We start from the raw sequence: 23,857 nt of genomic DNA, 5'->3' as shown, positions 1-23,857 counted from the left end.
CTGGTTGGGAGGTGTCCTTGCCCATGGCAGGGGCTTGGAGCTGGCTGATCCCTTCCAACCCATTCTGTGAATCCTGCCTGGGTGCTCAGCACCTCCTGGGAGAGTTTCAGACCCTCTGGTTGCATTTCCATGCAGGGGTAGTGACAGGTTAGGCTCTTTTCCCCCCCCCTCCCCCCCCAGCTGCTGGTGCCTTTCACTTTGCTGTGTCTGACCTCAGGGATCAATACTCCTGTTTTGGCCAAAGAAATAACTGTGCATAACGAGCTTTATAGCATTGATTCCCCAGGCTCTGGGGCTCTTTGTTTTCACAAGCCACCAGGCTTGTCCCTCCCTTCCACATAACCTGGCTTGACAAATAAAATGCACCAAAATCAATAGCAGTCTCCATGCTTCTCTGGCCTGGGGGCATGCATCTGACCTCAGCACCCTCCCCTTCCCCTCCTCACCTCAGCCTCCAGCAATCCCTCTGCTGCATCCATCCACACCTTGCTGGGCTGCTTGGGGGTCTGGTGATGAATGTGGTGCTGCTGCAGAAAGGGAACAGCAATGATTTCCTGCTCAGGAGTGTGATTTAAAGGTGGTGGGGGCAGGGAAATGGAGCTTTGGAGGTTGCTTCTGAGGCGCTGAGTAGTGTGGGTGGGCAGGGGGTGCTCCTCAGGGGCTGTCAGCAGACATGTAAATGAATGTTAAATGAGTGCCAGTGAGCACCTCCCTTGATTGCCCTTTTTGGGGGGGGGGGGGAATCTCTGGGAATCTGCCCTGGATCAGGCAGTTTCTGCACTTCTCACCATCCTTCTCCTGAGCTCTGCCCTTGCCAGGCTGGGAAAGGACACAGTGGTGGTGCTGCTCCTTTTGGAAACCCTGTCCCATGGGCAGGGTTTCTACCACCAGCCCAGCTTGCTCAAGGCCTCATCCAGCCTGGCCTTGAACACCTCCAGGGGTGAGGCATCCACAGCCTGCCTGGGCAACCTGTGCCAGTCTCTCACCACTCTCACTGGAAAGAATTTCTTCCTAATCTCCAGTCTAAATCTCCTCTCTTCCAGCTCCAATCCATTCTCCCCTGTCCTATCACTACAAGCCCTTGTAAAAAGTCCCTGCCCAGCTTTCTTGTAGGTCCCATCAGGTAGTGGGAGGCTGCTCCAAGGTCTCCCTGGAGCCTTCTCTCCTCCAGGCTGAACAACCCCAACTCTCTCAGCCTGTCCCCACAGGGGAGGTTCTCCAGCCCTCTGATCATCTTGGCTTCTTCTGGACCTGCTCCAGCACTTCCATCTCCTCCTCAGGCTGATCTTTCTGACCATTAGAAGCACAGGTCTGAGGAACTAACCCCTAGTTCCTTGTGCTGGATTCCTTTTACCTCATCCTTCTGTGATCCCTTTCCCACTCAGGTCTTCAAAGCATGGTTGTGTTGGCTCCCTCCCTGTCCCTGCATAGGAAAGCTGGGGGAGAGTGATCAGAACAAGCAGCAGGCATCAAGATCTGTGCATTGTCTTCTCAGCAGTGCCATCCACTGCAGGATCTCAGTGTTCAGGGCATGGTTTAATGGCTGTGGTGAGGTTAGGTGGATGGTTGGACTCAGTGACCTTTAGAGGCCTTTTCCAACTGGAACACTTAGCTGGTTGGGTGTCTGTTGTGTCCTGTGCTGGGATCATCTCCACACTCAGCTGCTGGGGGTTTGGTTTGTGTTGCAGGTTTTCCAGCAGGTGGATTTCAACAAGAGGCCAGGACGTATCAGTGCTAAGCCTCTCAATTTTGCAGTCATCTTGAAGCTCTCCAATGCCAACCTGCAGGAGAAGGCCTTCAGAGTAAGTGGAACCCCAGCAGCCAGCAGAGCTGCCCAGGCACTGTGGGCTGTGTTCCTGTCCTCTAAGACTCTGCAGACCCATTTCCCAGTCTGGGCACTGGAAGGTTTGATTCCCCTCTGGTATTTCTTCTGCTCAGGATGGACTCATTGAGCAGCTTTATGACCTGCTGCTTGAGTATCTCCATTGCCAAGCCTACAGCATTGGATTCCCAGAGCTGGTTCTCCCCACTGTCATTCAGGTAAGGTGTCAAATGCTTCTTGGGCCTGCCATGGGCATGCACAGGGTGGGATAAAGGTATTTAAATGGGCAGTGACCTTAGGATGGCCCTAAATGTGATGGGAGAGCAATTTGCCTTCCAATTATAGAATAGAATTAACCAAGTTGGAAAAGACCTTTGAGATCACCAAGTCTCAACCTGTCACCCAGCACCATCTGATCAACTAAACCATGGCACCAAGGGCCTCAGCCAGGCTCTTCCTAAACACCTCCAGGGATGGGGACTCCACCACCTCCCTGGGCAGCACATCCCAATGGCCAACCTCTCTGTCTGGGAAGAACTTCTTCCAGCCTAAACCTTCCCTGGCACAGCTTGAGACTGTGTCCTCTTGTTCTGGTGCTGCTTGCCTGGGAGAAGAGCCCAACCCCTGCACCTCTCCTTTGCTTTGGGCTGTGCCCTGAGCCCCCTGTGCCTGCACAGCTGCTCGGTAGTGATGTGGGAGCAGTGTCTGGGTTAGGACCCAGGCTGCTCGGGGGGCAAAACCTCCTCGTCTCTGCTGCGTGTAACAGGCTGGCATCTGCCAGGCCCATGGCTCTGGGCTGTGTCCCTGCAGCCTGGCACAGGCTGTTGGCTGGCTGGCAGCAGGCTGCTCTGGCTAATGTGAGCTGCCAGGCACTCTGTGTGCTAGCAGAGCAGCTCCTGCTCGCTCTGCCTTCGCCTGCTTCTCGCTTATCGGCGGCGAACAAAGCCCTCTGCTCCCAGCCGGCAGCTGTTGGGAGCAGCAGAGCTGTCAGAGCTGATGGTGCAGCTGCAGTGAGAAAGGGCTGAGGGCCCTCTGGCACCCAGAGCCCTGTGGCTTCCAGGGACCCCCTGGGAGCAGCCTTTCCCTCTTCTGCAGAGCTCGAATGCTCTCGGCTTCCTGCTCGGCCGCCGCTCACCGCAGCCTCGTGGCGTCTGCCGGGCTGGGGATGCTGAGGTTAGAGCTTCCCAAAAGTCTCAGAGCCTTTGGGAAAATGTGGGGAGGGGGACGTGGGGGTGGGGGGGAGGCTTTTCTGCTGGAATGGTTCCAGTTAACTGTAAAAATCCATCTGTCCTGATTCTTCCTCCTGGGTGAGCCGAGGCTTCTCTCGGTGCCGTGGCGTAGGGGCTGCGTTCCAGCTGGCGTGGGTTGTGTTCCTCCTCTTCTGGTCATTGGGCTTGGGGGAAGCTAGGCTGAGCTGCCTTCAAACTCAGCTTGAAAACCTCCTTGCCTGGAAGGCAGGAAGTGTCCCAGCAGATGAAAGGAAAGGAGAGCCAACAGGACCAGGAGACAGTTCAGAGGCTTCCGTTGGGCCCGGCCGCTGGGACGGCCCCGGGGTGGTCGCTGCCTCTGCAGAGCAGAGCCTTTGAGGATGAGGATGGGGCTTCAGTATCCCTCCTGTGAAGAAGGGCTGAGAGACCTGGGCCTGCTGAGTGTGGAGAAGAGAAGGCTGAGAGAGGATCTGATCAATGTCTGTCAATATCTGAAGGTGAAGGTGAAGGCAAGGTGAAGGTGCTAGGTGCTGTTTGGGGGTACCCAGGACAAGGAGCAGTGGTTCAAGTTGGAACCCAGGAGGTTCTGCCTCACCCTGAGGAGAAACTGCTTTGCTGTGAGGGTGCTGGAGCCCTGGAGCAGGCTGCCCAGAGAGGCTGTGGAGTCTCCTTCTGTGGACACTTTCCAAACCCCTCTGGATGTGTTCCTGTGTGATGTGCCCTAGGTGATCCTGTTTGGCAGGGGGGTTGGGCTGGATCAGCTTCAGAGGTCCCTTCCATCCCCTAACATTTTGTGATCCTGTAATTCTGTGTTGGGAAACAGCCTGCCTGTTCCCTGCTCTGGAGCCAGGGCAGGCAGCACAGAGCTTAAAGCTGGGCTTAAAGCTGGGCAAGCATCAGTCCTGCTGGATGGAGGCAGCAGGCAGCACTTGGAGCTAGACAGAAGGGCAGGAGGTGCTGGCTTGCCTTGCCAGCAGCCACTCCTGCTGCTGCTCACTCTGTCCTGAGCTGAATATTCCCTCTGCTTTTATTGTGAGAGAGGGGAATTGGGCTTGTTATGGCTTCCCTGCCACACACCCCCAGCTGCCTCAGGTCATCTGCAGTTCCCTGAGTGTCATTTCCAGTAAGAGGAGCTGGGGTTTTGCTGTGGTGTCTGCTGGGCTGAGCCCTTGGTGTTTAGGGCTGGCAGCTGGACAGAATCAATCCCACTAATCACAGAGCTGCTTAGCTAGGAAGGGATGTGAGATGGTAATGACCTGGAGGCACACACACATCCACATGTATGTTCTGATGGCTTTTATTCTGGGAAGATGAGGTGGTGGTGTTCAGCAGAGTGGGAGGGGGGTGGATAAAAAGCATCCACAGAGTCCTTTTCCCTCTCTCCTCTGCCTTCTTTTACCTTCTTGGTTTGTGTTCCCTGCCTCTTAACACAGGGCTGAGATCTCATTGCATTGTGTTAATATCTGTGGTTGGGACTGTGAGGGATTGCAGGGGTAAGAGGGAGGAAGAGGAGGGGGTTGGAAACAGAGATGGAAAGCAGAGCAAGCTGCAGAGAATGGAGGCTGAGCTCTGTATTTTTTTTCCCCAGGATTTCTGGTGACACTTCAGGCAGGGAAGAAAAATGATAATGTATGTGGCAGAGGATGGAATGGATCTGGGGCTGCAGCTGTGGGGATCAAGTGAGATAAATGGGATGACAAATGCATCTCTCAGTGGAGATAAATATGCAGCACCTCTAAAAAATAAATATTTTAGCAAGGGGAGGGAGGGAGAGCAGGAGAGGCTGGAGCCAGCACAAGAATAGTTTTGCTGATGGTGTCTTTGTACTTGTTTGATGGGCTGTGTGGTCTGGGGGAAAGGAGGAAGGTGTTCAGCTGAAATCCCTTTTGGTGTTGTTTCTGACCTGGATGTGTGATGGAGATAAAGGGAGAAGAGAAGCCTCTGCTGCCAGGTAACTGGGGGGGAGGACATCCTCCATGTGTGGCAGACAGCAGAGCCTGCAGCAGTGCATTCACAGGTTGTGCTGGGCTGGAAGGGAGCCCCCAAGGTCATCTTGTCCAAACTCCCTGCAGGCAGCAGGGACACCTCCAGCTAGAGCAGGCTGCCCAGGGCCACAGCAAGTCTGCTCTTGAATGTCCCCAGGGATGGGGCCTCAACCACAGCCATGGACAACCTCTTCCAGTATTTCTCCACCCTGATTGTGAAGAACTTCCTCCTGATGTCCCATCCCTTGCTCCCAGTCCATAAACTCTTCCCACCCTGTTCCAGGTCTCTTCCCAAACTCTGCCTTCAGTCCCAGGCACCAGCCTCCTCCACAGCCTCCTGTGTCTGGTGTTCCCACTCCACTGTGGACTGGTGTTCTGCAGGCCCACAGGCCTTTCCCCATTCCAATCCTGCTTTCCCTGTGCTTTTGGCCACCTGGCACAGGTTCCTCCATGCACTTCATCCACAATCCCTCTTGCTCAGTGCCTGAGCAGGAGCCACTGACCTGCTAACCACAATGGCAGCTGGGAGCTGAGTCCCAAAGGAGCAGAAACCTTTTCCTGCTGGCAGCTTGAACTCCACTGATAGATATCTTCCAGAATGAAGTAGTGCAGGAGGGTGCAAAGAGCTGCTTTGAATAGCAGAGCATGGAATAGAATTAACCAGGTTGGAAAAGACCTTTGAGATCAAGTGCAACCTATCAGCCAACACCATCTGATCAACTAAACCATGGCACCAAGTGCCTCAGCCAGGCTCTTCCTAAACACCTCCAGGGATGGGGACTCCACCACCTCCCTGGGCAGCACATCCCAATGGTCAATCTCTCTTGCTGGGAAGAACTTCTTCCAACCTATATCTCCCCTGGCACAGCTTGAGACTGTGGCCTCTTGTTCTGGTGCTGGGTACCTGGGAGAAGAGCCCAACCCCCACCTGGCTACAACCTCCCTTCAGGTAGCTGTAGAGAGCAAGAAGGTCTTCCCTGAGCCTCCTCTTCTGCAGGCTAAGCAACCCCAGCTCCCTCAGCCTCTCCTCCCAGGGCTGTGCTCCAGACCCCTCCCCAGCTTTGTTGCCCTTCTCTGGACACCTTCCAGCACCTCAACATCTTTCCTAACCTGAGGAGCCCAGAACTGGACACAGGACTCAAGGTGTGGCCTCAGCAGTGCTGAGCACAGGGCAGGATGACTTCCCTGCTCCTGCTGGCCACACTGTTCCTGATGCAGGCCAGGATGCCCTTGGCCTTCTTGGCCCCCTGGGCACACTGCTGGCTCATGGTCAGCCTACTGTCAGCCATTACCCCCAGGTCCCTTTCTGTTTGGAGCAAGGCTCCTGTGCTGGATTGTTTGTGAACATCTGGCCTCTCCCTGCAGCTGGCTGAGGTGGGAGAGAGGCCCCCCAGGGCTGGCTGTGCTGTGTCCTGCCTGGAGAGGAGACTCTGTGCTGTCACTGCGGGGTGGGGAAAGGGCTTCCTGCTTGGGGTTTTATTTAAGCTGATGGGATCTGATTGTGGAAACTATGACACTGCTTTCACCACTCCTCTCCTTTTCCTTCTCCCAGCTGAAATCTTTCCTGAAGGAGTGCAAGATTGCCAACTACTCCAAGCCCATCCGCCAGCTCCTGGAGAAGCTGCAGGAGAACTCTGCCTACATCTGCGGCCGGCGGCAGAGAGCCACCTTCGGCGTGGCCAGCAGGGAGGCTGTGGTGAGCCTGCTGCTTCCAGCTGGGCTTCCTGGGGGGAGGGGAACAAACCCACTCAGGACTCTGGCTGCTGGGCTTGGGCTGGTGGCAGAGGGAGGAGGAGATCACGGCAAGGGGAACGTGCGGGCCGGGTTCCCAGACGACTGCGCTCGGCGGGGCTCTGATGCCGGAGCTGGCAGCCAGGAGCCTCATGGAAAACACAGGCCATGAGCTGGAGCCTTCCAGGATTTACAGCACACAGACATGCACTGAAGTGCTGTGCTTTGCTGGGCCATGTCCTTTGCTGAGAAGCTCCTTGCTTTTCATCAGCCTGTCCCTGGTAGGGAGGTGCCAGTTCACGCCTGAACTCCTAGGGGGAGGTTTCTGAGGCTGAAGGGACTTGGAGCAGCTGATGAGGAAAAGGCTGAGAGCCCTGGGGCTGGTTAGCCAAGGGGAAGAGAAGCCTGAGAAGGGATCTGATCAATGTTCATCTGAAGGGTGGGTGTCAGGAAGAAGGGGCCAGGCTCTTCTCCCTGGTGTCCTGTGGCAGGACACAAGGGGCGATGGGCACAGACTGCGAGCCAGGAAGTTCCACCTCAGTGTGAGGGAAGACTTCCTTGCTGTGAGGGTGGCAGAGCCCTGGAGCAGGCTGCTCAGTGGGGTTTTCCCTCAGGTTGCAGTGGGACTTGTTAGTGCAGCTTGCTCTGGGTGTCCTTTGGGTTGGCCATTTTCCCTTTGCTTTGTATCCACAGCACAGAAGCCTCTGGCAGCCTGGCTGCAGGGGGAGGTGTGCAGGCCTCTGGGGCTGAGAGCAGGGAGTGGGTCTGGCTCTTCATTGCCTGGCAAGAGAGAGGGGGCAGTACCTCTGTCTGGGAGGTCATTGGTGTCTCAGGGTGGTCCCCCTGGCCACAGGGTAGAGTGGAGTTGTGCAGCACTGCAAGCTCCACCTGTGGGCATGGGGCTGAAGTTGCAGTGCAGACTGATTTTTGTTCCCAGACACTCAGGGGAAAGGCACTGCAGGAAACTCATCCTTTGAAATCCTCACTCATCAATCAAGGGTTTGGCAGGGGGCTTGGGCTGGAGGATCTCTGGAGGCCCCTTCCAACCCCTAACGTTCTCTGATTCTCTGCTCAGTGCCAGGCTGCAGCAGAGCTGGTCAGGGATTAAGGAGGTTGCTGGCACTGGCTTTGAAGTGACTTAAGGAAGCCTTTGGCTCTGTAAATACCATTTGGGTTGCACTGTTTGGCTCCAGGAGCTGCTCCTCCTGTCTGCAGCAAAGTGCTTGGGGTTTTCTTGCTCTGGTTTCTATGTTTTTGGGTTCCCCCCCCCCCCCTTGCTGTGACCACCCACCCACTCTGCAGAGGCAGAGAGTTCAGCCTCAGGGGCTCCCCATGAAGCAGATGGGCAGGGGAGGGTCGTTGGCTCAATGAAAGAGGGCTTCCAGCAACCCTGCCCCTGGCTGCTCTTCCCAGCAGCTCTGCCTGCAGTCCCTTGTGCAAGGGCAGAATGATTGCTTTAACATCTTGCTGCCTGTTTGTCTCTCCCAGCTGACACTGGTGCCCCTGCTGGCCCAGGGACGTCTGGGGAGGGCTGAGCAGCATGGATCAGGCTGGGCTGGCTCTGGAGGGACAGCAGCAGGCAGCTTGCTTGGAAGGAGGGAGGTTGGTTGGCTAAAGGAAGGGGGCAGCAGTTTGGAGAGAGCTTTGCTGCCAGTTCAGGGGATGGAGCAGCAGTGTGCCCTGCATGGACTGCCTGGGGGGGGTCTGCATGCTTCATAGGTCCCTAGGATGGGTTGGGTTGGAAGGAAACCCTTCAGGATCAGCCAGTTCTAAGCCCTTTGCCACAGGCAGGGGACACCTCCCACTAGCCCAGGTTGCTCAAGGCCTTGAAACACCTCCAGGGAGGGGGCATCCAGCCTGTTGCAGTGTCTCACCACCATCACTAATCCTAACTCTTCCTAGTCTCCAGTCTAAATCTGCCCTCCTCAAGCTTCAGTCTGTTTCCCTTCATCCTATCACTCCAAGCCCTTGTCCCTCCTTGTCACTCCAAGTCCCTCCCCAGCTCTCCTGTAGCCTCCTTCAGGCCCTGGAAGGCTGCTCTAAGGTCTCCCTGCAGCCTCCTCTTCTCTCAGCCTGTCCCTGTTGGTTCTCCAGGCCTCTGATCATCTTCATGGCCTCCTCTGGACCTGCTCCAGCAGTTCTTGCCCTGTGGGAGAGGAAAGCCCTTCCCTCCCCTGGGTTGGTGGGATGAGAATCCATGCTTGTGGGGGCAGAGGAGCAGTGCCCTCAGGGCCTCTGGGGGGTGGAAGAGCCAGGGGGGCTTAGGCTTTTTGCATGCAGGTTTTGTGCCAGGGGGGTCCCTGTGCTTTCCCTCTGGCCCTTTGCAGGCAGATGGTGCAAATGCCCAAACCAGGGCAGAGCTCCCACAGGGCTTGGGCTTCCCACAACCACTTGGAGTGCCCCTCAGAAATCTGGGTTGAGTTTGCCAGGCTGCCTCCCAAGATAGGTGGGGCATTGGCATCCTTGGCATCAAACCCTGCCAGAAGGGAGAGGGAGCTGAGGGAAGGGAAGGGAGGGGGTGGGGGAGGGGGATTTTGCCTGTGCCCCTTGCCAGCAAGAGCAATGGGAAGCAAATGCTCTCTGCTTTTCCCACACTGCCATTTGTGGCTGCTCCCTGCACCCAAATGCTGAGCTAATTCTTCCATGCAGCTCTGGTGGGGGGAAAGTGGAGAGCAGGGGGGGTGACCTGAGGGGATTAGAGGGCAGTGGGGGTGCTTGAGGAAGGTGAGGGTGACCTGAGGGGATTAGAGGGCAGAGGGGGTGCTTGAGGAAGGTGAGGGTGACCTGAGGGGATTAGATAGCAGTGGGGGTGCTTGAGGAAGGTGAGGGTGACCTGAGGGCATTAGATAGCAGTGGGGGTGCTTGAGGAAGGTGAGGGTGACCTGAGGGGTTAGGTTCTGTGATTTGAAAGAGGCAAACACTTGCACTCTTGGTCATGGTTGCCAATTTCTCCCCCACAAAGGTGGTTTGGGAAAGGGTCCTCACCTCTGCCCTTGACTCCCTGGCTTTGCCAAAGTTGTGCTGAAGAAACTGTTTGGAAAGCCTTTCATGCCTCTGGGGGGGTTGGACTTGATGGTCCCTTCCAACCCCCTGCCATCCTGTGATCCCCTCTCTCCACAGGAGCAGTGGGAGAAGCAGCTCAGAGAGGAGGGGACCCCTCTGACCAAGTACTACTCTCAGTGGAAGAAGCTAAGGGAGAAGGAGATACAACTGGAAATCAGTGGCAAAGAAAGGGTAAGGATGAAGTGCCAGACTGGGTGGACATGGCCTGTGCCAAGGGGAGGCTCCTTGCCTTCTCCCTCAGGATGCAGAAGATGGGATGGGAGCCTGCTGAAGAAGAGCTGCCTGGGTGCTAAAGCAGTGGCCAGGAGCTGGGGAGCCCCAAACGAGTATGATTGGTGCCCCCCAGCATGTGGTGGGGAGCAACATCAATGGGGCACGAGGATGTCCCTCTGAGACAAGTGCCAGGGGCTGGCAGAAGCCCTTGGAGATCCTGGGAGTGTTGATAAACCAGCTTGAGGTGAGGGCAGGAGGCTGAAACTGCCTGGGGCAGCCGGGCAGGGCGAGCACCCTCCTGTCCTGGGCCAAGGGAGCCAAGGAGGATGTGGCCTCTGCAGAAAGGAAGCTGGGGAGGGGCAGCTAAGAGGCAGCAAGGAGTGAGAGCTGTGAGTGGGGTCCAAGCTGGCCCTGCTGCTGTCAGCTGCCCCCTGCCAGGGAGTGAAGCAGCACAAGGGGAGGGGAGCTGCAGCCCCCAGGGGAGGGGAGTCCTCATCTCATGGAGTGGTTTGGCTTGGGAGGGACCTGCAAGACCATCCAGTTCCAACCCCCTGCCATGGGCAGGGACACCTCCCCCCAGCCCAGGCTGCTCAAGGCCTCATCCAGCCTGGCCTTGAACACCTCCAGGGAGGAGGCAGCCACAGCCTCCCTGGGCAACCTGCCCCAGTGCCTCCCCAGCCTCACTGCAAAGAGTTTCTTCCTCATCTGCAGTCTAAATCTCCCCTGCTCAAGTTTCAATCCATCCCTTCTCATCCTGTCACTCCCAGCCCTTGTAGAAAGTCCCTCCCCAGCTCTCCTGTAGCCCCCTTCAGGTTCAGGTAACTCATGGGAGGGGAAAGGGGGCACTGGAGCCCCTTGGGGTGGGCAGCTGAGATGGAGAGCTGCCCTTCAGGGGGATTGCTTCGGGTAGCAAGGCACAAGAGGGTGACTGCTGCGAGCAGAGGGGGTCTGAGGGGCAGTGGCAGCCCCTTGTCTTCCCTTGGAGGAAGCAGGCTGAGCAGCTCAGCTGCAGGGAGAGGCAGACTTTGGAGCCAGCCCTCCAAAAGGCCTGTGGCTGCCTGGCCTCTGTGCCGGGTGAATGGAGCTGTTGAGCCTCTCGGTGGGGACTGTGAGCTTAATGATGCAGCATTGTGAGCCCCAGCAGGAGAGTGAACACCATGAGGCCCATTAGAGCTGGGAAAATCCATGTCCCATTAGCAGCCTTTGGGAGGGGGGAAAGTAATAACAGAGTTGGGGGGGTGAAAAACCCAACCTCAGCCTGGCTCTGAGCTGCTGTGAGCTGCAGCCTGCCTCACACACCCACACCGAGCCTGGCTGCCCACTCCCTTTGCTTCTCCCAAGGGCTTGTGATGGGATGCAGGCTAGAGAAGGGCAGTGAGGCTGGGGAGGGGTCTGGAGCACAGCCCTGGGAGGGAGCTGGGGTTGCTGAGCCTGGAGGAGGCTCAGGGGAGACCTTCTTGCTGCCTCCAACTCCCTGAAGGGAGGTTGGAGCCAGCTGGGGGTTGGGCTCTTCTCCCAGGCACCCAGCACCAGAACAAGAGGCCACAGTCTCAAGCTGTGCCAGGGGAGGTTTAGGTTGGAGGTTAGGAAGAAGTTCTTCCCAGCAAGAGAGATTGGTCCTTGGGATGTGCTGCCCAGGGGGGTGGTGGAGTCCCCATCCCTGAAGGTGTTCAGGAAGAGCCTGGCTGAGGCCCTTGGTGCCATGGTTTGGTTGATGGGATGGTGCTGGGGGCTAGGTGATGATCTCTGAGGTCTTTTCCAAGCTGCTTAACTCTGTTCTGTTCCAGCAAGGGGGGGTTGGCCTGGATGGTCCCCAGAGGTCCCTTCTGACCCTCCCCACGCAGGGGGTCTGTGACTCTGGGGCTGCTGATGGAAAGCCTCTGGTGTGCTGCTCTGCCAGCACAGAGGCAGCCCAGCAGCAGGAGGGGGTGGTGGAAGGAAGAGGCATCTCCTGGTGTCAGAGAGCAGCTGGCAGGCTGATTGAAACTGAGGGCCCTGCAAGTGCTGCTGGATGGTTTGCTCCCCTCTGGCCAAGCTGCTGACTTTCCCATCCTGGTGCTGCAGGTTATTGCTTGTAAGTGCTCGGCCCCCAGAATCAATACTGCCCAGCTGGGGACCACAAGCATGAAAGAGGCTGGGAGAGACTGCTGGAATGGGCTGCAGGAGCCAAGGCAGGGCTCCTCTTGTCTGCTCCTCACCCCCGGCCCTCCTCTCCCCCTGCTCAGAGCTGCCTCTCCCACCCAGGCTCTGCTGCCCTCTTCTCGCACTGGGGGGAAGGCTCGGGGTGGATGTGGTCGAAGGGGAGCCTGCTGAGGGGTGGCCTGAGGGGTGGGAGAGGACAAACGAGTCCTTACCGGCAGGGTGGACGTTGCCCAAGCAAGCTAATGTGTGCTAATGCCTGAGTGCTTCCCAGGGGGGCCGCAGCCGGGGGGAGAGCACTTGGGATTTCATTTGCATTCTGATTATCTTTGCCCTGCTGGCCTGAGCCCTTGCAAGTAAATCCTGCCCCTGATCCCCCTCCGGAGAGGGGTGAGGAGCAGCGCTGGTGTCAGCTGCAAGTGCTCAATGGCAGTGACGCTGGCTGGCTGCAGCAGCCAGGCTCTTGGCCCCTTGAGCTCTGCAAGGGCCAGGGGATGCCCTGGGGTGGGCCAGACCCTTCAGCAGCTTGCCACTGAGCTGTGCTCAACCACAACTGTGCTGCCCCGGGCCCCCAGCCCCCTGCCCCGGGCCCCCGGCCCCCAGCCCCCTGCCCCAGGCCCCCAGCCCCCACACAGCAAAGAAGTTCTTCCTAAAGCTCAAGTGAAAGCTCCTGGGGTGGTGCCCATTGCCTCCTATCCCATAAGTGGCCTCCACTGGCTAGAGCCCAGCCCCATCCTCATGACCTCCACCCCTTGGCTGCTTGTGTGCACTGAGAAGATGCAAGGAATGGTTTGGGTTGGAAGGGACCTTAAAGATCATCTACTTGCACACCCCCCTGGCATTGGCAGGGACACTTGCCACTAGACCAGGTTGCTCTAGAGCCCCTCTGGGTCTGCTTAGCCCCAGGCTGGAGAGCTCCAGCTCCCCTCTGGGTCTGCCTGGGCCCCCCAGCTCCCCTCTGGGTCTGCTTAGCCCCAGGCTGGAGAGCTCCAGCTCCCCTCTGGGTCTGCCTTGCCCCCCCAGGCCCCTCAGGTCTCTGAGCTCTGCAGCCTCCAAGGCAGTTCCTCTGCTGCAGCTGTCACAGCTTCTGGCTTGGGTGGAAAATGCTGCTTGAGAGCTGAGCAGCACAGCCTTGGCTTGCTTGTGCCTGGCCACCAAGCTCTCAGAAGCTGAAGGGCCCTCAGCAGAAGCCATTTATTAGGGGTAGGGCTGGAGAGCAGTGGTGCTTTGCAGGCATCACTCCCCCTCTGTCACTGCCTCACAGCTCCAGCTGCTGCTCTCCTGGGTGGGCAGCAGAAGGCTTCAGCATGCTGGGCAGAGCCACATCCCAGGCTGTGAGCTCAGCAGTTCAGGTTGAGAAGCACAGGTCCAGGTTGTGCTCACTGATGGGTTTGGGTTTTTTTTTTCCAGCTTGAGGACTTGAACTTCCCAGAAATCAAAAGAAAGAAGCAGGATGAGAGGAAGGAGGAAGATAAGAAGGAATTCAAGGACCTCTTTGAGCTGGACACTGACTCTGAGGAGGAGGATGTTGGATTCCCTCTAAAAGGTAAGGGGCTGGAGCTGGGAGTCCCTGCTCCTTGGCCAGAGCTCTGGGTGATGTGGGGCAGCACAGCCCTGCCCTGAGGGGGGCATGGTGGCCAAGTTGGCTTCTGCTCAGCTCCTGGCGGGGAGGAGCACAGGCAGGGTGCTCCTGCAGCCCACAAGGCCAGTGGCAGCCTGGGCTGCATCCAAGCAGCCTGGCCAGCAGGTGAAGAGAGGTGATCCTGCCACTGTGCTCTGCTGAGACCTCACCTGGGTGCTGCATCCAGCTCTGGAGGGCATGGACCTGCTGGGGCAGGTTCAGGGCCACTCAGAGCCCCATCCAACAGGTGGCCTTGAGCACTTGCACAGAGAGGGCCTCCACAGCCTCTCTGGGCAACCTCCTCCAGTGCCTCTCCACCCTCACAGTCCAGGATTTCTTCCTCATGCCTGCTGTAAATCTACACCACTTCAATCTGAAGCCACTGCCCTGCACTCCCTGCTCTAAAGCCCTTCCTGGGGGCTCCCTCTTGCTGCCACAGCTCTCTCTGAAGCCTTCTCCCCCCCAGGCTGAAGACCCTCAACTCTTGAGCACTGCCAGCAGTAACTGGCAGAGGGAGTGGCCACCAGAAGAAGGCTCTCTGAGGGCAGCATGGTTCTCCCTCCTCCTCTTGCACTCCTGGTGTCTATCTTTTGTTGGTGGCTGATGCTGCAAGCCCTCTGGAGAAGCCAGGAGAGGCTGCAGAGCCTCTGGAGGAGGTGCAGTGATGTCAGTCTCTGGCTGTGGCCACGAGAGGGCCACAGCCAATTGTGGAACCTGCCTGAGAAGTTCCCCACAGGCAGGGGGAAGGAAAACTTGTTGACCTTGGAGGTGTTGGGGGGCATCAGAGGCTTCCTGGCTGCAGCATGGCCTTGCTGGGAGGTGGAAGCTGTGGGTCAAGTCCTGGGCCCTTGTGCATGTGGTGAGAGGATAAACCAAGGAGCACTGTGCCCTCACAGCCACCTGGGACACAGGAGGAAGGAAGGGTTGGGAAACTCTCTGTCTGGTAGCTTGAGGTTGAAGGCAGTGGACTTGTCCAGGTGGCCTGGCAAAGGATGGGAGGGGAGCAGGGAGAGTGTGCAGTCTCCTCCTCTGGAGCCCTTCAGAACCTGCCTGTGGCCTGCCCTAGGCCCTCCTGCTTGGGCAGGAGGCTTGGGCAAGATGATCTTTCAGTCCCAGCTGGGCAAGGGTTCTGTGGCATGGAGGCCAAACCACCTTTGCTCAGGAGGTTTGTGGTCCCCCAAAGGAACCTGATCTCGTGTGCCCCACCAAGGAGAGGGAGCACTGTGGGCACAAAGGGCTGGGTGAGACAGAGCCTTGAGCTCTGAGCTTGTCCTGCCCTGTGAGTCAGGCCCTTAGAAGAATGCCAGTGGCTCCTAAGAAAGCCAGAGAGTGCAGTGCAGAGGGCAGGCTGCTGAGAGCCAGGGAGGGCCAGGCCCTCTGCCTCCCACAGCTGACTTGCAGCAGGCCTGGGAGCTTGCTGGGCACTTGAGGGACTCCTGGCTCTGCCCTGGGCTCCTGGTGAGGCACAGCTCTGGGGAACACCCCTGGGCTTGTGCTCCCTCCAGGAGGGTCTCTGGCAGCTCCAGGAGCCTGAGCTGTGTTGTGAAGAGTGCAAGGGGGAGGACTGAGGTCCCTGGGCTAGCAGAGGGCTCTCTCTCTCTCCTTTCCAGCTCTGTGGGAGGCCCACAGCTGCAGGTCTCCAGTGGGACCTGCTCCCTGAGCAGGGTCAGCCATGGCCTTGCCTTCCAGCATTCCACAGGCTTTGTTCTTAGCAGGGGGACTTCTGGAGGGAGGGGACAGGCCCTGAAGGCAGCTTCCAGCTCAGGGAGCAACTGTGCTCAGCCCCACCATGGGTCCTGAGGTGCTGGGTGGGGACAGCAGAGGCTGGAGTGCCCCCCAGGCAGCGACTGCAGAGCAGGGACAGGGAAGAGGGGAGCTGGGCAAGGGGCCTGTGCCTTGGAGAGGCACACAATGGGCTCTTGTTCTGGCTCTCTGGGGGGTGGGAGCTGGTCCCAGCCAGGCTCTGCTTTCAGTCACTGTCAGGCCTGGCTGCAGATGGAAGTCAGAGGAGCCAAGGCTTCAGTTTGCTGCACTTCCCTCTCTGTTGGCCACTGTGCTGCTGGGTGGCCAGGGGCAGGGACACCTGGGAGGCCCTGCAGTTGCTGGGCTGTGTGTTCACCTCTTCAGCTGTGAGGTGGGAAGGCAGAACAACCTCCTCTGGCTCTGCACCATGAGGGGGTGGAACTCTGCAACAGGCTGCCCAGGCAGGGGGTTGAGGCTCCAGCCTTGCAGATATTCAAGGGGAGGCTCAGCAGGGCTCTGCACAACCTGCTCTAGTGCAGGGTGTCCCTGCTGACTGCAGAGGGGGAGGGACTGGATGACCCTTGGAGGTCCCTTCCATCCCAGACCACTCTAGGATGCTATGAAGGAAGGCAGTAGGAGGGTCTGGGACAAGGGGAAGGACTTTGGTTCAGCTCACATCAGCCTCAGACCACTTCCAAGAGAGCCACTTGGAGCAGCTGAGGGCAGGACTCCAGGCAGGGAAATGAGGCTGCCCCGGGTGGACCTTCTGGGAGAGGAGAGCAAGCAGCAGGGCTGAGAATGCCCAATGCTGCTGGCCTTGAGCAGTGCCAGGGAGAGAGTTGGTGCTGTGAAAGGAACTCTGGCACTGGGCTGTGGTGGGGAGCAGTTCTTCAGGGTTAGGGAGAGGTGCTGGGCTGCCTCCTCCTGGGGCAGTTAAAGGTGAGAAGGGAGCCTGGCTGCAGCCTCTGAGCACATGAGCTGTGCCTCTGGGGAGCTTGAGCAGGTTTCTTCATCTCTCCCTCAGTGATCAGAGTCGAGCCAGTGAGGGCCAGGGCTGTGGAAGGGGAGCTCAGGCACTCCCACTGCCCAGCAGGGTAATGCTGCTGCTTCCCAGGGGCAGAACTCCTGCTGGGAGGGGGCAGCCAGCTTGAGGATCTGGAGGCAGAGTGAGGAGGGAGAAGGGAGCAGCCCTGGTGGACCAAAGCACCTTTGGAGTTGTCTCCTGGCTGCTTGCTGTGACCCCCTGCTGCCTCAGGAGGTGAAACCACAGAGACACAGAGGATGAGGAAGAAATGCTGTACAGGGAGGGTGGGGAGACACTGGAAGGGGTTGCCCAGGGAGGTTGTGGCTGCTTCCTTCCCTGGAGGTGCTCAGGGCCAGGCTGGATGAGGCCTTGAGCAGCCTGGGCTGGTGGGAGGTGTCCCTGCCCAGGGCAGGGGGTTGGAAGTGGCTGAGCTTGGAGGTCCCTTCCAGCCCAACCCATTCCATGAGCCCATGCAGGTGCTGCCTGCAGCTGTGCTGCTCTCACCTGGCCACTCACACAACTCTTGCAGGCAAAGGCAAAGGCAAGCAGGCCTCAGATGACAGCTCAGAAGCAAGCAGCAAGGAGTATGGGGAGGATGATGATGATGAAGAAGGGGAGTATGAAATCGAGGAGGATGAGGAGGAACTGGAGGAAGACAGTGACTCAGAGGGTAAGTAGTGCAGCTGGGCTGAGGGGAAGGGCATTTGTGGCAGCACTGCTAACTAAAGGCTCCTCTGGGGGCTCCTGCAGGCAGCAGCTGTGTCCTCTGCTGCCTGTGCTGCTGCTGGGGGGTGGCAGCAAGGCCTCACCCCCACCCCCAGGCAGGGAGACCTGGCAGCTCTGCCTTGCCACTGAGGAGAGAGGGAAAGGGTTAAGGTCTTTGCAGGCCTTGCTCTAAGAAGCCAGCAGGCCCTTTCATCTCTTTTTCAGGGGGCCTCCTGCAGAGAGGCTCAAACAACCTCTTGAAGTGCAGCCTCCCCCGGCCGGGGGCAGGAGCCTTGCTTGGAGGCTCTCCACAGGTTGCAGAGGCAGGGGGGGTGTGGAGGGTGCCCTGCACAGCTCCTCCCAGCAGCACTGCCTGCGGTCTGGGGGCACTGCACAGGGCTAACCCTTTAGCTGCTGCTTCTCCACAGCCTCTCCCAGGGCAGGAGCTGATGGTCAGCTCCTGAAGCAGGGGGGGCTGCACAGAGCCTTTGCTCTTGGGCCTGGTCACTGCTGCTGCTCAGAGACACAGCTGGTGAGAGGGGTGGGTGTCAGCATGAGGACTTCCCCCACCCCCCCATGCTCCTAGCCAGGCCAGAACAGCTAAATGGCCACTTGAGAAAGCTGCCAGCTGGGTCAGCAGGGCTGTGCTGGCTGCCAAGCCAGGCTCCTGCAGCTGAGGAGAGAGTGCCTTCCCCTTCCATCCCTGCCACAGAGAGCCCCAGCCAGCTCCAGAGCCTGCTCCCCACCCCAGGGTCAGTTCAGTCTTGCCTGTGTCTGCCAAGACACTCAGCTAAGATCCCAGAGAGGAGCTGGGCCTGCCAGGGGCCCTGTGCTGCTTTCCTGTGTGTGTGTGTGCCACTTGCTTAGGGTTTTGTGTTGGGAGTGCCAAGCCTCTGCTCCTCCCCCTGCTGCAGGCTGGGATGTGTGCTTGTGGGGAGCAGCCACAAAAAGCTCCTCTGTGCAGCTTGCTTTACTAGTTTGGGGAGCAGGGGGAGCAGGAAGGGAAGAGTCCAAGTGAGAAGGCAGGGTGGCTGATGTAGCATGGCAGATGGCTGTGGCTTGGCATGCACAGCCAGCCCTGGGGAGAGATGGGGCTTTGATGCCTGCTCTGCCAGTGCTGGGAGGGGTGAGGAGGGAGAGGGCTCCCCCCCCTGCCTACTGGAGTGCTGAGAGAGAAGCTGAAGGAAAAGCCATCCCTTCCTTGGTGTGTGGGGGAGCTCCTGCTGGCACCCCCCTGGCAGCTCCCTTGGTGGGGGGGGGGAAGAGCACAGCCTGGAGCCAGCAGGGTCCCAGCAGGGCCCTTCAGCCTGGGCTGCTCCTGGCCTGGGGCACTGCTGCAGCCAGCCAGGGCAGCCAGCCAGATCCACCCTTCCCAAGGCTGAGACTCCCTGTGCTGAGCCTTCCTGTGGTGCTTCTCCACCAGAGCACACATTTGTGCTGCCTGCTGCAGCAGGGAGGAGCTGCTGGCCATGACAGCTTCCCACCTTCCAGCAGGCCTTGGGGGAGAACTCTGCCTGGAGAGGCACTTCTGATGCTCTGCTGGCACCAGGGGGGGGTTGGTGCAGCCAGAGGTAGCTGTTTGTCCCTTCTGGGGAGTGGGGTGGTGGCAGAACCTGGCAGCTGATCCAGGGAGCTGCTGATCAGTGATGCAAGGAGCTGAGGAGAGGCAGCCCCAGCCCAAAGCTGCTGCTCTCCACAACCTGGGAGAGGCTGTGGGCAGGAAGCCCAGAGGTAAGGCTTGGTGCTGAGCAGATGCTGTGCTGGTAGAGCCCAACACAGATGGGCTGCAGGGGCTCCCTGTGGAAGCAAGGTGGAGCAAGCTCAAGCCACACTGCTGGGATGAGAGGGAAGAGCACTGGGACTGGGCACCTGTACAGTCCCCAGCCCCCAGCCCCTAGAGAGCAGCTCCCAGCTGTGCTCTGCCCTCTCTTGTCTCACCCAGGAGGGAGCCTGGGGCTGCCTTTCAGCTGGCAGCTTTGCTCTTCCCTGCAAGAGCTTTCCCTCAGCTCTTCCTGCCCAGCCTCACACCTCCCCTGAGGAAGACTGACCTGGGCTGGGAGGGGTGAAGGTTTGGGGGCACTGCCTGTCTCATCCCCCCCCTCCAGTCCTTGTCTTTCTGCTTCAGGTCTCCTCTGGCCCCCAAGTCCCTCAGAGCCTGCAGGAGCTGCCTGCGGTGCTCTCCTGCTGCTATCTGGGAGCTGCAGTGGCGCCAATAAATTAATGAGGCTCTGGGATTAATTAGCAATGAGTTGCCTTGCTTCCCCCTCCCAGGAAAGCAGGATTTACACTTCTCCCTCTTTCCACCCCCAGAGGAAGGCCAGGAAGCTGCTGAGCTTTCCCCAGGCTCAAAGAAACAGAGGAGCTGCCCTCGGGGGCTGGCGCAGTCTGACCTGCGGCAGCTGGCCCAAGGAGAGGAGGACATCGTGGAGGACTTGGCTTTCTCTGATGAGGACTGAGCCACCCTCACAGCCACCCCTGACAGAGCTGCTGGCATCACCCAGCCCCCAGCACCTGGAGCTGAGCCTCACAGAGGTGGTAAGAAAGCCAAGGGGCACGGCCAGGGGCAGCCCGGCCCCGGGCGCCAGCACAGCCCTCAGTGGCACAGCAGAGAGATCCTCTGGGGCCTGGGGGAGCATCTTCTGCCAGTTCTGGGTTTGGGAACAGCCAAACTGTGGCCATGGCAAGGCCAGCAAAACTGCTCAGCATTGCTAATAAAAAGGCCTCATTAAAATCTGCTGCTTTAAGTAGCACAGGGTCCAGCTTCAGCTCCTGCTGGGAGCTGGCCAAAGGGAAGGAAGGAAGGAAGGAGAAGTTCTTTTCTCCAAGGGTCCTCTTCTCTCTTCCCCCTCACCCTCTGCTTGAATCTGGAGCCCTCCCCAACCCCTCCCTTTTGCCAACAAGGCCTTCAGGGCTGCAGGGAGTGGTTCAGGGCTTTGTCTCTTCCCTGCACAGGGAAGGAGGCCTTGCTCAGGAGCAGCTCCCTCAGTTCCACCCCTTGGAAACCCTTCAACCTTCTTCCTCCTCCTCTTCCTCATTTCATGGGGTCAGCAGCACAGCTCAGCCAAACCCCCTCCTGTCCTAGAGCCTGCTCTGTCACCCCCCAGCTCTAAGTGCCAGCAGCTTGGTGTGTGCAAAGAGCCCAAGTGCTGCTCCTTGCCTGCTTCCAGCCATCATTACTGCCAATCACTGCTGCAGCACAGCCTGCTGGGCTGCTTGCTCCTTTCAGAGCCTTGCTGGAGCTAGAATAGGGCCAGAGCTGCTTTTTCCCAGCTGCAATTACAGTAATTGCTAGCCCTGCCCTTCCCAGACACTCACCCAGCTACCTTTTGTCCTGTAAGTGGGAGGAAGTAACCTCAGAAATTAGTAATTTGGGGTTTATTATTAACATCATCATTACTGCCATTAGTGCTGACAGCCCACTCTGGGGGGGGGCCCCAAGCACCTGCTGCTGCAGCAGAGAGCTTCAGGAGTGCTCCAGCCTGAGGTTTTCCTACAGCTGGTAAAGCCTCTGCCCTCTAGAAATCACAGAGGGGAGGAGCTGGGGGAGAGAGCCTGGGGGGATAGGATAGGACAGAATAGACCAGGTTGGAAGAGACCTCAGGGATCAAGTCCAACCTATCCCCCAACACCATCTATCAACTAACCCATGGCACCAAGCACCCCATCCAGGCTCCTCCTAACCACCTCCAGGGATGGGGACTCCACCACCTCCCTGGGCAGCACATCCCAATGGCCAATCTCTCCCTCTGGGAAGAATTTCTTCCTCACCTCCAGCCTAAACCTCCCCTGGCACAACTTGAGACTGTGTCCTCTTGTTCTGATGCTGCTTGCCTGGGAGAAGAGCCCAACCCCCATCTGGCTGCAACCTCCCTTCAGGGAGCTGTAGACAGCAAGGTGGTCTTCCCTGAGCCTCCTCTTCTGCAGGCTAAGCAACCCCAGCTCCCTCAGCCTCTCCTCCAGACCCCTCCCCAGCTTTGTGGCCCTTCTCTGGACACCTCCCAGCATCTCCACAGCCTCTTCCCCCTCACTCTCTCCTCCTAGGGCTTGTGTTCCAAACCCCTCACCGACTTTGTTGCCCAAGGGGCAATGGCTGCCAGCTAGAAAAGAGGTTTAGGACCAGAGCACCTCAAGAGTTGTCTCCTGGATGCTTGCTGCTCCCCTGCTGCCTCAGGAGGTGAAATCACAGACAGGATCAGGAAGCAATTCTGTACAGGGCGGGTGGGGGAGACACTGGAAAGGGTTGCCCAGGGTGGTGGTTGAGGCCCCATCCCTGGAGGTATTTGAAGTGAGGCCCAAGAGGGCTCTGGGCAGCCTGCTCCCTGCTGACTGCAGAGGGGGTTGGACTGGATGGATGACCTTTGGAGGTCCCTTCCCCCCCAGACCATTCTGTGGAAGAGCCTTTAACTTACCTTTCCTGCCAGAAAAGCAAGGAGCTGCTTTTCTTCTTGCTCTGACTCAGCTGCCCCAAGGTGCTGCTTGGGAAGCAACCTTCAGAGCAGAACCACAGAACTGTCAGGGTTGGAAGGGACCTCAAGGCTCAGCCAGTTCCAACCCCCTGCCACAGGCAGGGACACCTCACACTACAGCAGATTGCTCAGAGCCACATCCAGCCTGGCCTTAACCTCCATGGCTGAGGCTTCCACTAACCTCCCTGGGCAACCTGTCCAAGCTTTCAGAGCTCAGAAATGGAGGCAGCACCAAGGGAGGTGAGGAGGAAGTTCTTCCCCATGAGAGTGGTGAAGCCCTGGAATGGGTTGTCCAGGGAGGTGGTTGAGGCCCCAGCCCTGGAGGTGTTTAAGCCCAGGCTGGCTGAGGCTCTGGGCAGCCTGCTCTAGTGTGAGGTGTCCCTGCCCATGGCAGGGGGGTTGGAACTGGCTGATCCTTGTGGTCCCTTCCAACCCTGATCCTGTGATACCATGATAAGCATTGACACCCCCACCCCCCCCCAGCCCCTCCCAACATCCAGAGGCTGCTTTGGGGCAGGAAGCTGAGTCCCAGGGGGGGTAAATTCAGTGATTCTTTTCCTTTTCTTTCCTTTTTTTATTGAAATCAGTTGCTGGGAAGCATCCTCAGGACTCTTCTGCTTATTAATCAGCTTTTTTTTTTTTTTTTCCCCTCTTCTCTTCTTTTTTTTGTAATGGTGCTGTGATGGGTAATGACTTTTGGTGGTGGTTGGTTTGTTACAATAGAAAGAAGCCCAAGGGCCCCCACCAAGCTAGTTTGGGAAGAAAGAAAAGACCTGCAGCACGTGCAACCTTTCCACCCCCACCCTTCCCTCCCCTCCCCTCCCCCCAAAACCAAACCAAACCCAAAGGAAACCAACCAAAACCCAAAGAAAAGGCAAAAAGAAGGAGGGGAAGGGGGGGAAGAGAGAGAGAGAGAGAAAAGTACCACATGTGATTGTTGTTCACAACTGTACAAGTCCCAGGAGATCACCCCCATCTCCTTCACAGTAGTAAAAAAACCTCTACCACCCCTTAAGTCCTCCCCTCCCCCTCCCCCCCCAGCAGCCTTCTCCCTCCTCCTGCCTGCTCAGCTCTCCTCGGGCTGCTGGTCCCCACAGCAGGCCACAATGTGCAACTCCATCCACCTCTGGCACAAGGCTTGGAAAAGAACCTCCCCCAAACCAACCCCCCCCAACCCTCCCCCAACCACCCAAATCAAATCCCCACCCCCAGCTGTAGCAATGAGTCTTGGACAGGTGAAGGAGGGAGGGGAGGCTCTGGCCCACCCCAGCACAAGAACTCTTTTGTGTCTTCTTCTCTCATCTAACGGGGTGGGGGGTGAGGGGGGGAACCAAAACCAAACCAAAACCACAACACTCCAACCTCTGCAGGGCTGGAGGAGGAGGAGGAGGAGGAGGCAGAGTCCATTCTCTTCTCTTGTGTGCCTGTGGGACAGACAGCAGCAAGCCACCAGTGCTGGACCATCCCCACTGAAGTAAACATGGACCTGACCTTGCCTTTGCTCTTCTTCTTTCTTTCCTCTTCTTCTTTCTTTCTTCTTCTTTTCCCTTTCTTTTTAGTTTGTTTGTCTTTGGTATTGTTTTCAAAGTTGCTAGAGATGCATAGACACCTGAAGGAGGAGCTGAGGAGAGGTGGCAGGGAGGAGGAGCTCTCTGAGAAGGTGGTTGGGGGTGGGTGGGTTGGTTGGTTTGTGAAGGGTTGGTTTTGCTCAGGGGTGCTGAGTGCCGTGGGGAGGTGCAGTGAGCCCTTCCCCTTCCTGCTTGGGTTCACAGCCAGGAGTTCCTGGCAGCCATGTCTCTCTGAAGGCCGTTCAGTCCCTGTCCATGGCTCTCCAGGCCAGACTGGTGAGCAAGAGGAGGGCGAGGGGACGGCCGCTGCCCTGCGCTCCAGCCCTTGGCTCGGCGGCGCCCGGGCTACATCTTTGGATCATCTTTGCTTCCCTTCCTCCCAACTCTTTACAACTTCTCTGTGTGGGGCTGAGTGTTGGAAACCAAAAGCAAATGCATCCAAAAGAGAAAACAAGAAAAGGAACAAAAACCCAAGCAAAGCAGGAGAGCCTCCCTGGCCTGGCCGCGGCGCCGCCGCTCCCGCTCCCCCTTCAGGTCGTCCGACTGCAGCTCAGTCCCAGCAGCAGCAG

General features: G+C 58.2%; 1 protein-coding gene across 1 annotated transcript in view; it reads left to right on the top strand.

Moving 5' to 3' along the window:
• Window positions 1-20,263, top strand: part of NOC2L (NOC2 like nucleolar associated transcriptional repressor) — a 45,475-nt gene extending 25,212 nt beyond the window's left edge. The window contains exons 13-19 of the mRNA XM_054175883.1: window positions 1,689-1,802; window positions 1,939-2,040; window positions 6,568-6,711; window positions 9,867-9,980; window positions 13,572-13,707; window positions 17,085-17,219; window positions 19,565-20,263. Coding sequence (XP_054031858.1) covers window positions 1,689-1,802; window positions 1,939-2,040; window positions 6,568-6,711; window positions 9,867-9,980; window positions 13,572-13,707; window positions 17,085-17,219; window positions 19,565-19,710 — 891 coding nt within the window. The 3' untranslated portion in view covers window positions 19,711-20,263. The remainder of the gene's footprint in view (window positions 1-1,688; window positions 1,803-1,938; window positions 2,041-6,567; window positions 6,712-9,866; window positions 9,981-13,571; window positions 13,708-17,084; window positions 17,220-19,564) is intronic.
• The last annotated feature ends 3,594 nt before the right edge of the window (window positions 20,264-23,857 follow it).

The sequence above is a fragment of the Dryobates pubescens genome, chromosome 33 (genome assembly GCF_014839835.1).
Source record: "Dryobates pubescens isolate bDryPub1 chromosome 33, bDryPub1.pri, whole genome shotgun sequence".
Taxonomy (NCBI): Eukaryota; Metazoa; Chordata; class Aves; order Piciformes; family Picidae; genus Dryobates; species Dryobates pubescens.
The sequence above is the reverse complement of the archived record's forward strand: the minus strand, read 5'-3'. Positions and strand labels throughout refer to the sequence as shown.